Source organism: Phytophthora cinnamomi (genome assembly GCF_018691715.1).
Source record: "Phytophthora cinnamomi strain GKB4 chromosome Unknown Contig119, whole genome shotgun sequence".
NCBI lineage: Eukaryota > Oomycota > Peronosporomycetes > Peronosporales > Peronosporaceae > Phytophthora > Phytophthora cinnamomi.
Genome location: NW_027151052.1, coordinates 190,157 through 202,895, shown reverse-complemented (window position 1 = coordinate 202,895; position 12,739 = coordinate 190,157). Strand labels below are relative to the sequence as shown.

General features: G+C 54.0%; 1 protein-coding gene across 1 annotated transcript; it reads right to left on the bottom strand.

The window, feature by feature from the left end:
• Positions 1–9,803: 9,803 nt before the first annotated feature.
• IUM83_16738 (putative secreted RxLR effector protein) lies at positions 9,804–11,246 on the bottom strand (the record flags this gene model as incomplete). Its single annotated transcript, XM_067941643.1, has 1 exon — positions 9,804–11,246. The coding sequence occupies one exon, from the start codon at positions 11,244–11,246 to the stop codon at positions 9,804–9,806; it is 1,443 nt and encodes a 480-aa protein (XP_067781278.1).
• Positions 11,247–12,739: the final 1,493 nt, after the last annotated feature.

Sequence of the window (12,739 nt, the reverse complement as noted above, 5' to 3'; positions counted from 1 at the left end):
CGACTTCAGCGAGTCCCAACCTTGTTCCTCGAAGCGCTCTCGCTTCGTCTTCGCACTGAGAGTGTCTTCACTCTCAGTGGTACTTCCCATGAAGAGCTGCCTCAGCTCTTCGCTCTCGCTCGCCGTTCTTTCGCTGTCCGAAGAACGCAGACTTGCTCGATGCGTCCATCGTGCAAGTCGCGTGTGAAGCGCTTCCAGCTCATGGCTGGAAGCGAAGTCAACTCCGACGCCGTCGTCGGAGGACTAGCGAGTTCCATGTCGCGATACTGGAATCCAGTATCGGTGCGCGTCAAGACGCTTAGCGTCTTGACATTCGGCGTCACCTCCGCAGTCTGCCCGGCAGACTGCTCTTGTTGCGTCTCGGTCCCGGACCGAGACTTGCGCAGCGTTTTCCGCTTGCGCCGTCTTCTTGTTGTGCGGAGCCCGGCTCCGCACAGTTGTTCTTTTGGTCTAGGCCCGGCCGTGGACAGTTGTTCGCCGGCGGACCTTGTCCGCGGGCGCGCGGTATCAAGCCCGGCTTGACCGCATGGCGCTTCGTCGTGCAGCCCGGCTGCACGACAGCATGCAAATTGCGTCAGTGCGGTACGTTTGCAACCGCCCGCACTGTTTGCAGCGTCAACTCCCGGAGTTGACACGCCTTCGTCGCCTCGACGCCATTCATTGGCGGAGCCCCTCATTACCGAGGGTGCGTCGGCTCCCGGAGCCGACGCGTCGTCGTCGACCTGACCGCTTCGGGTCAGGGACTGTCCCTTACACGCTTGAACGTGGGTGTTGGTTCCCGGAACCAACACATCTTTTTCTTCCGACGTCGGCAGCATTGCCGACGTGGGTCTCACTTGTGCGCGCCCTCGCGCAGTTCTTGGGCACTCCGGGACAGCAGCATAAAGCGCTGTCTCGACTGGTGAGCCGCGGTAACAGGGCCATCGCTCTCTGTTCCGCTGTCGCGTCCGAAGCGCACGAGCGTGCGCTTCTTCCAGTCTATCACCGGATCATGCCGTGCAAGCCACGGCATGCCCATTACTACGTCGAACTTATCGTCCACGTCCAGGACGATAAAGTGTTCGACAAACACTCGTTGTTTGTACGAGAAGCGCACGTTCACGACGCGCTTCTCGGTCTTCACGATGGCACCTGTTGCCAGTCGTACCTCCAGAAGACTTCGAGGTACATTTACTTCCTCGAAGTCAAGTCTCGGCAGGCTTCGTAGTCGAACAAAGTTGTTCGACGCGCCTGAATCTACCAAAGCTCGAAGAGAGTTACTCGCTCTCTTCGAGTAAACCTTCAAGATGACTAGGTTCGGCCTGTCATCTTGTTTCTTGCAGTGAGAGCTGGTCTCACTGGGGGCTGCAGTCCTCAGTGTCGCGTGCCCGATGTCGGCACGCGCGACTGCATTACCAGTAGGGCGCCCCGCGCCTACTGGATGTTCGCGTTTTTTGTTGGTCCGCGGCGATGCCTAGCATCGCCACGACGGCCACCTCCAGGGGGCATGGGAGCTGTACACTCCCGTGCAAAGTGACCGATTCTTCCGCAACGGAAGCATCGCACGTTACCTCCCTGCTGCTGGTAACCAGCAGTTGTTGCATTCGAGAGGTCCATTGGTTCTGGACCTCCCGGCCTCGCTACCGGGCGCGGTTGCGGCCTCGGCACGTTCACATGCAGTTTAGCCTGCCGCAGGCTAAACTCTTCTTGCATGGCAAGAGTAATCGCAGCTTCGAGAGTACTCGGGTATTCTCGGAAGAGATAGGTCTTCACAGGCCCATCTCTAAGCCCCTTCATGAACGTGACGACCTTGGTCGCCTCGTCAATTGGATTCGTCACGATATTTGATACCAAATATCGTGCGCGCTGCGCGTAAGCATGGACGTCATGCTTACCCTGCTGAAGGTCGAGGAACTCCGCCCTCGACCGGAACTCGTTTTGCGGGGGCTCAAACGCTTGTTTGAGCTTCTCTTTGAACACTTCGTACGTGCTGAAGCACGTAGGATCGGAGAGTCGGCGTCCATACGCCCAACTCCTTGCGCGTCCGCCAAGGCAGGACATGGCGAACGCGACCTTCGACAGCGGGTCGACGATGCGTCGAGCCGCTATGGCTGTATCGAGTTCGACAAGCCATCGGAGGAGAGGCTCGCCCTCTCTTCCCACGTAATTGCTTACGCTCAACTTTAATGGTTGAGCACGCGGTGTCGTCCCTGACGACGCCGTCACTGAGGAAGCAGCGTCACGCTGCTCCTTCATGATGAACCCCAGAGCAACACCATGTTGCTCCGTCGGCGATAGCGTACGCAGCATTGTAGCTATCGCCGCTTCTCCAATGACTGTTGACAGTCGTTGGAGGGCCTCCCACTCTGGGTTAGACAGGTGGGGGCAGTCAGCGCGTGCAACATGCGTTGCAGGCGTGTTGGAGCTCTCCATGGGCACCTCCGTGCTCATGTGGTTCTCGGCTCCGCGTTCGTACACCGCGTACGAACGTCAAGCAGTCGGTCGTTGGACGGACTACAAAGTGCTACCAGGTGTAGTGGGTCTAACTTGACTCACTACTTTAGCTTACACGTTGCGCAACGTGTATGAGGAAGCGTAAGTACTTAGTAATTACTTAGGTTAATTATATTTGAATACACAAATATAAGTTAACTTAGACAAGACTCCAAGTAGCTAGTTTAAGGTAAAATGAGAACTGTATTGTTTGTAAATTGATCTTCCTCTAAAATCTGCTAAAAACTGTTTATCATCTATGAAAGGGTTGGCAGCGGCTGGCTGTCAGAGCCCCGCTAATATGCATGTCTCTGATTGGTAGAAAGATGCTGCTTTCTACCAATAGGATCTTGGGTATGTGTGGACCACTCACTGTGGTGGTCCACTTCAATGTATCCATCGGTGTGTCTTACACCAATGTGAGGAAGTATCCAAAACGTTTAACAGATAACCTATCTGTTAAATTCACAAGTGGCTTGCAGCCACTTGTACGTGTAACCCCGTTACAAGGGGCGTCCACCCAATCACGGACAATCCCCAGGAAATATCGAGCTTAGGCACCCCCTGGAAGTCGTATCCATGGATTTTGTGACGCATCTACCGAAGTCGGACCGCGGAAATACGTTCTTGCTCTTGTTCCAGGATGCTTTCTCAGGATTCGTCATGTGTAAGCCAATGAGTTCTACGACGGCGCAAGACGTGGCGGAAGCGTATGAAGAGCAGGTATTCAGGAGGTTTGCAGCTAGTTCAATGCTGCGACACGACCAAGATCCAAGATTCATGAGCGAGGTGTTCACACGCTTCCGTGAACTTCTGGGCAGCAAGCAGCGGGCGACTTTGGCGTACCGTCCCCAGGCGAATGGGCAACAAGAACGGTCTGTGCAGACTGTGGTGCGCAGCATCCGAGCGTACAAATAAAAAACAAAATCGCCGAAGCGGACCAGAGTGACTGGGACGACCACGCAGAACGCCTGATGTTCGCCTTGAACACGTCCTTCGATCCCACGCGTCTGGATACTCCTTTCTTCTTAGTGCATTGTTGGGACGCACACGGCACTGTGTCGGCTATGTTGGGACCCAAGCCATCCAGCATCCAAGAGCGCACAGCGTATGAGTGGCGCAGGAAATTGCAGCGTGACTACAGTTATGCACAAGCCTGTGCGGAGGACCTCCAGAAAAAGGCCAAACGTGCGCGTTCTGCTGAGCAGACCAGGAAGTGGCGGGAATTGTCAGACCGTCTGGAGTGCTACGACTGATGACATTGAGGCATCGGCAGAATGGACGAAGAGATATCGCCCAGGGCGAGTGACCGCGCAAAGACGTGAGGAAGGAGTGATCAGGGGAGTATAAAGTGCGGGACGTGTTGTGGATAATCACAAAGAGACAAGTGCGCAACGAGGTAAAACGAAGGCCATGATGACATGCAAATGAAAATCCTTGATATTGTGGGAAGTTAACCCATGAAAATGGGAACGCCACGCGTTACACCCAGGGTTTCAGCAGCAGGGCCCGTCATGGATACTTCGGAGACACTGGGTTGCGTTTGCGAACGTCAAGGGGGCGAATGCGGCCTCGGACGTCGGACGGCACGTACTGGAGCCACTCATCATCATTGGCAGTGTACCACTGCACGCGGGCCGGCTCATGGGAATCAACCTCAGCAAGCTGGATATCCAGGTCAGTGCATCGGGGACCGCCCTGGTCTTCGACATGAGGATCCTCCCAGATCCAGTGGCAACCCTTGTCCGGAATTTTCCACAAGCCAGGTTCATACAAGAGAGAAGACGGGAATCCTGGAGCATTGAACGCGCGATCGACCAGTGCCTTGTGCTGGCGCCGAAGCGAGTTGCGGCGAGTACAGCGCTCAGAGTGGAATCGGATGTCCTTTGAGTTATCCTGAGGAATTGGCACCCAGTGCCCTCGCTCCAAAAAGGCTTGGGCATGCTTGCGCATGTGTCCCACGAACTCGTTGAGCAACTTGTGAGCTTCAGCATCAAGGTCATTCCACTCGTGAAAATAGAGGACGTGGATACGGCCGTCGAACATAGTCTCCCAGCGCTTGGAATCCAGGATTTGCTGATACGCGTCTCGATCCCAACGCGCCTGGACAAGGTCGTAAGCATACTTGTGGATCTCATACTCTGGGAATCCAGGAGTCTGACACGAGGAGTTCTTGGAAGAACTTGCATACTGCACCAAGACACCGTGAATGCGCCAGGAAGAGTCGCCGTCATCAGGAACTTCCACTGACATCAGCTCTTCGACCGTCAAATCGTCATATGTCTTGCTCGCTAACACCGAAGGATTTCAGGAGCGAGGCTTCGCGGACGTATCCTGAGTTCCACGATGTTCACTGGAATCCTGACGCCCTGAGGAGGCATTCTGGCGCTGGCGTTTCGCGGGCTTGTTGGGAACAGCAGTGGAGTTGTCGTCGGCGGAACGAGTGCGCTTGACCGGAGACATGGGTTTTGGAGCCGGCGGTTCGTCATCCATATTCGACTCACCCTCTGCGTCGCCTTGCTCTTCCTCGCCTTCGCTATCTTCCTCAGAGCTGCTGCTGCTGAGCGGACTGCCACCTGGGCTGTCCGCTGGAGGCTGGTAGTCAGGGTCATTCTCGAGATTATCTTCCGAGGAATCTGCATCTTCGTCGTCGTACACGATGCGATCATCGAGCCGCTCCCAGGATGTTGGGACTTCGTTCCGTTGAAGGCGTCGGTCCAAGCGCTCGTCAGCCATTGCGTAGTATGCCTCAGGTACGTACTTGGCCCAGGGTGTCGAATCCAGACGCCGCCAGTACATCATGCTCACCAGCATCTTGACCAGCTACGGCTGCCGGAAGTGCCCATGTGCAGCGCGATCGCTGCCGACCCAATCCATGGCTGCGTCGTACTTGATCCCTGCGAGCATGGTATGGCGAACGTCAGGACGAACCTCTTTCCAGACGACGCCCCCAGGAAGCATCATCCGCGCAGCCTCTTTTTTGATATGGTAGTTTTCTCGCCGGCACGTCGAACTGAGTCGAGGCCAGGCTTGTGATCCGTGGAGCGACGCTGCACCTTGTGACGCTTGGAATCCTGTGATGACTCCGACGCTTGTGACTTCCTGGAGCTTTGCCTTTTCTTGGATTTTTGTGTTTTGCTTCCAGAAGTCGCATTGCTGCTGGAATTCGCTTTCCCTTTGGGCTTGCTTTCGGAACCGGTAAGATCCAGGAAGACTGGGCGCTTCGGTGTCCCTGGCCCAGCAGACAGAGGCAGTCGTTTGCTTTGTTCAGGATACGGAGGTGCTGGAGCCTTGCGTTTGTCCATCGCGGTGACGCTGATGACTGTGTCCCAGGATGCAGGAGGCTTGGAGTCCTTGATGCAGAGCTTGAACAAATCATGGAGACGCTCCCAATTTCCCGAGAAGTCTGTGTGTTCTTGCAGGAAGTCGGAAAACTTCCAGGGGTCCAGAGTGGCATTTTCGAGCCATGATTTCAGGATTCGCGCTTGTGTTTCTGCGTCCTCGAGCCGGGCCTTCAGCGAAGCTCGCTCAGTTTCCAGGGCATCAATCTCGTCCTGGTATTTGGCCTTTTGAGTCTGGAGCTCTATCTGGAACTGGGTTTCAAGGTCCGCCGTTTTGCTCACAGCCTCCTCAAGCTCGCGGTGCCAGTAGTCACATGTGAACTCCCACTCGCGCTTGAGTTCCTCGCACTTGCTTTGAACAACGATGGAATCCTGGATGGCAGACGACCCTTGGGCTTCGACTTGCGTGCGGAGTCGGCGATGGCTGCCCAGGACACGACGCAGGAATCCAGTTGTCTTGAACACGCGCTCGGCCAGCCGCGAGCAATTGAAGTGCCTCAGAATGGAAGCGAATTCGCGACGAGGGCCAATGGAATTCAGGACTCCGTCCAGATCGTACGCAGAAAGCGCCACACGCCGCGCACGCAGCACGCCATTGCTAGTGTCCGCGCCGCAGAGATGTTTCAATTCCAAGAGATCGTCATCCGAGGAATCCTCGAAGCCAACCAGAGTCGTGGTCCCGCCGTAGCCTCCATGGAGTAAGCTCCATTGCGAACGTCGCTGATGGAAGCCGGTACACCCACGAGATACGCGTGACCCTCTGGTTCCGGAGGCGAGGGGAGCTTCCAATGGGGCGGCAGCTCAGGTCGCAGGAACGCGGGCTGGTGGACATCGTCGTACTTGAGCAGACCGCTGTAGTGGAGCCGGTGAATGTCGTTGATGGTCGCGTGGCGCGGAACGTCGTACGCAGGCGCCCGTGCGATTATCGCGCGAATGTCAGCTGGAATGTCAGCTGCCACTTCCTCGGCTGTTTCTTGCGCGCTGGAGTTTGGACGTCCTTGATCGGGGCTTGCGCTGCTAGCGCTCGTCGAATCGCCTTCGCCGCCTTTGCCAGCCTCGCGATCGGGCTGCGCGCCTTGGCCATCCAAAGAAGTCGGCAGCAGCGCCGGTGGAGCGTGCGCCGAGGTATCGCTGGGCGCCGAACCGTCCTCGGAAGTGTTGCCGGGCGTCATGTCGCCCGCTGGAGTGTTGCCGTCGACTGCCGGAGTGTTGGAGATGGCCGCGGATTCGCTGCCCTCGCGCTGCTGCGCCGGAGCTACCGCATCAGCCGAAGGCGCCGCGCCGGGCGTTGGCGTCGCTGTATGGGCGCTCTCCGTCATGTTGACGAGCTGTGGAATGGCGATGTGACCTCGCATCGCGCGAGTGATTTTGTGCTTTCGGGAAAAGTACCTTGAAGATGGGTTCTGACAACCAACCGTTGGGGAGACAGGGTGCAGAAGTGATTGAAATCCTGAAGGCGACAGAGTGCAACGGCCGTGTCGAGCTCTACGCTGCGGCGCGACTTGTGTGATAGTGGCCTAGCCATGGTTCACCAGTTCGGAGTATTTTCCTCTATGATGGACTTGGACCAGGAGGGGCAGTTGACACATAGCGGCCCCAGATTTTCGCTGACGACGAACCGTCACTGGTTTGACTTGGAGTCTATATTGAGTTGTGATTGGTGGAGAGAGAGGATGCGGCGCGGCCGTACCCGTCTGACATGAGTGGCGACAGGGATGGGGCGTGTTCTTGTGGAAGGAATCCTGCGCCTGACCGCAGATGGGCCCAACCGGCTGGAAGTGTGAAATCCTGGGCGTGCACACCCAGGATTCAACAGTACATTCAGTCCAGCCACCGGACTTTCCCTTGCGACGAGTGCCTAAAGGCTGGCGGAAAGTGTCTCTGGAGAACGTACCCCAGAGTACACCTCGTCTTGCTGTGGTCCAGAGCGACAAGATGGATCAAATACCAAGAAACACCCACTACCACCACCATGATCACGCGCTGGAAGACGTACAAGTTGATGTTTGTGGAGATACACGCTAGTCTGTGATGAAGAAGAGTTTGCACCCAGAGTGCACCACGAAACCCAAGATTCACTTGTGTGAAGACAAGTGCCCAGGATTTCAAGATGGAATCCTGGGATTGGACCGTGAATCCAGACACCCTATACTAAAACCAAGTATCTCCCAAGCCGACATCCAAGATTCACCAAGTTACGCCAAGATTCACCAAGTTACGCCAAGATTCCAAGAATCACCCAAGATACCAAGTGGAATCCTGAGTGTGAGTGCGAAGCAAGTTTGATGCCAGTTTGCAATCAAGTGATGTGTAGCTTGAAGAACAGTCGAGAATCCACTAAGATCTGTCGACTCGACTTTTCGAAGAGAAGAAGGAGAGTGCTCACACTATACTGTAACCAAGACAACGGACTTGCTGCATGGTGAAACCAAGTCATTTGTTAACCCACGACGAAGGTGCGACGACCAAGTCGTCACTAGTCAGGATCTCTGAACTCAAGGTATACTGAAGCCAAGATATTCGACCCGAAGCATAATGAACCGAAGACATTTGCCCGAAGAAGAGTGCAGAAGGGAGAAGTGATAGTGTAGTCGATAACCAAAACAGAGTTCAATTTTCCTTGTCACGCGCAAGTGACTTCGGCCAAGCCTGCCGACGGAAATCCGGAGGACCCGAGACTACGACCGCGGGACATTAAGGGCACATCGACTACAAGGACGAGTCGTCTGTGTGAGCTCCACCTACTCTAAGTCCAGTTAGATGGTGACCAGAGACGCCTTGTGCTTCCTGGGGTGATCCATCTATTTCATATCTTAGTTGGGTCGCTTGCTTTGCTCGTGGTAGCCCATTTCATGTTCCCGATTGTGTTCTGGAGTGCTAAGTAGTCGCCTCCAGGATATTGTATTGACTGCTGCGTGTGACGGGAAGGTTAACTGATAGTGATTGTATTTTCCCTCTTAATTGAGGGTGGTGCGCGTATTGGCGAGTATCCAGGCGAGCTAGGCGCCTGGATTTCAGCTCGAGTGAGCCTAGTGTGTGAGTGACCCACCGTCCGAGGGTCCAAAAGAATAAGTGACGGCCAGTTGTAGTGTTGTATACTCTGTATTTGTTGGTTATCGGACTAAGAGAGCACTTGGGTAAGGTGCCTTCTGAGTTGCAAGCTTCACCCAGAGTGGAAGTGAAATCCTGGATCCTGAATTCGTGATATTCTGGGTTCGGGTGATCTGAAATTCTGGGTTGCCTTCAGCACCGAGGACGCGTTCTGGATTAGACGTGCACCTCAGCGCTTCTTCAAAGGCTACAATTACAATTCCGGTGACGTGCCGTTTCGTCGAAGATAAACGAGTCGACAGGGATTACGCAAGGTACTCACGCCAAACAAGGGATGGTGAAATTCAGGGTTTGCTTTGCGGCACTCTGGGTTTTATTATTCTTCTGTTGACTCCCAGTATTTTCCTGGGCTACGCTACACACAACCCCCTTGGCGATCAAGGTTTCATCGGCCTCGCCTCATATACCTACACATCGCCACATTCCTCTGGCCTATGACGCCGTATTTGGCTGTCTGCAGCTGGCTAAGGCCTTCAGCGTGCGAATCAGCGCGCAGGCATGGTGTCCAACTTGGAGCCCTTGGACGCCAAGGGCTTTAGCTCCAAAAGTCGCACACCACTCGATTAAGTGCGATCACAAGATTGTCACACAGATTCTTGCTACATAATATGTAGCAAACATTTCATATTATGAAATGTCGGTAAGCGAATAGAGGTTTTCGGGGTTTCTCACCCTTCAAAGTCGTTGTTCAGTCTTATGCCCTCATAGCCCTTATGTTGCGCTTACGAACCTATATCCAAATTCATCAAACTTACGCGTCGTGCCGCAATATGCAGCAGGCTAGCGCTTCGGCATCCGCATAACGATGGTCGTGTGCTATGATCCAGTATAATCCACCATGCGATTGTAGGCAAGCTGTTGTATTCATTTTGGAGGCCTCTACCGCCCGAATTCATATTTGGATTTGTACAACTGTTCGTACGTGTTGTAAAGCTTCCTGCCGACGTCATCGTGCGCTGCGCGAAGCCACGTGTAGACCTCATTGGGCTGGGCCCTGTCATAGATCCAGCGGATAGTCAGCGCATCCAGTGTGCTTGTGGCGATTTTCTTCGTACTCGGGACCTTCACGGCATCCAGGAGCATATTTCCCAGCACGCCGTTGGTAAAGTATTTCTTTAATATGTCGGCGATGTTCACCCTCACCGTAGGATTCGTGTCCTTGAAGAAGGTGACATACTTGAGCCACATCTCGAGCACTGGACTCTCAAATGCTTTGTCCCCGACCTTGTTAAGCCCCAGTAGACGGAAGACGCCGCTTGGGGATTTCTTACTCTTCAACCAGTTCTCGAGCAGCTCGGCCTGCAACTGCTTCGCAATACTTGCTGCGCTCGGGGACTTCTCTGCTTCAAGAACCATCTTGGCCAGCAATTCGTTTGTGTACTGTTTGTACGTCTTTAACGTAGTTATCGCGGGCACTCTCATCTTGGGGTACATCTCGTTAAAGTCGTCAGTGTACTTCATCCACGCGAAGAAGAGCGGGTTTTGAAGTAGGGTATCCCCCGCCTGGTCAAGTTTTAGCATCGGGAAGATATACGCAGGGGTCCTCTCTTTCCGAAGCCACAGCTGAGTCAATTCGACTTGAATTCGCACTGCGAGGCGTTCCGTGCTCGGCACCGTCTTGGCGGCGATAAGCATGCTGACCATATTTTCCTCGTTGTAGTGACCGAAAGCGGGCAGCAGAGACGCCTTAGTACCGGGGTTCGCCTGGTCGAAGTACTCCACGTACTTGGCCCACGTGACCATCCGAGGCTGAAGGAACGGGTCCACTTTCGCGTCGTCAAGCTTCAGCAGCGCAAAGACTTCTTTCGGGGTCTTCTGTTGCCCCAGCCACAGATGAATCTGCTCAAACTCCAACCTCTTGGCCATTATCGCGGCCTTGGGGACTTTTCCCTCGATCTTGGGGGCCTTCTTCGCGGCGTCTATCATCGCGGCCAAACGCTCGTCACCGTAGTGCTTCGTCAACGTCGAGATCAAACTTGTTTGCTTTTTCGGGTACTTTTGGTTGTAGAGCTTCATATAGGCAACCCAATCGTCCAACATCGGATTGGCCAGGACATCTTTCGCTGCCTTGTCAAGAGTCAGCAGCTTAAATACGTCGTCGGCAGTGTCTCCCCTCTCAAGAAACGCTTTGAGTCGATCAATTGTGGTACTGTGGACGGTGATTCCCCTCTCCTCGTCGTTAAGCAGGTACTTGTGGACTCTCAGGAGTCTATTGGCGTATTGGTACTCGGCGACGCTCGACACTCTGGTGGTTTCTTGCGCTGTCAGAGGAGCGATGGCGAATGCAGTGACAACCAACAGCACGACGAAATGGAGACGCATTTCTGACGCTTGTTACTCAGGTAGTCCTTGACTCAAGGCTCGAACACATTCGCACGGTGACGCGCACTGGTGGAGGGAAATTAAGAAGTGGTCCATGCTCCGACGAACACATCCTATGTGGTGAGCATTGCAATGATGCCTTCAGGGATGGGATTGTCCGGATGTCATATCGACGAACAAACTGAGAAAAAAACGATCCATCCATACTACATGTACGTGTACAGTAACAGATGATTCAGGCGTATTCGCTGATCCAGGCAACTTATCACTATGTCATCTAGGGAGTTGGTCAGCGCCTCGGCAAATATTGCATCTTTGGCGATAAAGTATAGATCCTCCCGAGATCATGCCAAATCGCACGAGGGACCTATTAACCTACAAAAGACTAGGTAATTCGGGATAATCTATGGTTTTTCGTGTGCAAATCAATCGCTCAAGAGAGACAATGTAACTATTTGAATATCACGCTTTTCACGAACTCCTGCACTTGAGCACTCCCATGCCAACTGTAACGCGCTTACGCTCGTTACCCTTCGATCTTATCCAAGTGGATCGACTCGAGCATGCACTGGTTCGATCAGGAGCGAGATCAACACGTAGAGGCGCGGGTTCTGAGCGACGTATGAGGGGGCATGCTGCTGGTAATGCACAGACATGGTATTGAATTGGTGCGAATATGAACCCGCTAGCCATCTCGGCATCTGTCCAGTCACCAGCGTACCGGTCGAGATCATTAACTGGGGTTCGTCAGTGTGCAGGCAGCACTAGACACACTTACACTGGTATTTTGACTTTGTCTTGTATGTGGGCATGGAAAAGTCTACGTAAATCGGCAGAACACACAGCTACACGCTGAAAAAATCGTGGTTTGCTGGGAGATCGATTTAATCACGATGTGCTTGCTGTCTCGAGAAAGATGTGTCTCCTCAGAGAACCACCACTTATTCGCGCAGTTAGGGGTATTTCACCATCTACCGGGTATTCCGCTGGGTTTATACCCGATCCCAGTAAAAGACCCAGTCTTTGACCAGAATATGCCGAACATGGAAAGCGTTCTACAGACAACGACGGATAAATCCGGGCGACACTAAAATCCGGGTGAGACAGATCCCCATTCGATCCCCATACAAAATCTAACCCCATTTTTATCTAATGAAATGCTTAAATGAATTATTTTAGAGCCAATCAGAAAGTTAAAGATAATGAGTGGTGTGAAGCTAAACTCCTTTGCCGACACAGTAATTTGAGGTCAGTTGCGCAATGAAGCACGTCGAGCACGTGACGGCTACAGGGTACGGAGCGGCACAACTGGGCCAAGTGGCGGCCGGTGGTGGCCCCCAGGCGGGCGGCCAGCACCCTCCCAAGGACGTGTTGACTAGAACCAAGTAGAGCAGCTGGTAGCGCGTGTAGGCGCCGCTCTGCAGGTCCGCCTCGAGGTTCCCCAGGTCCAGGAAGGCCATGCTCATGAGCCACCCAGTTCCCTTGTAGGACTA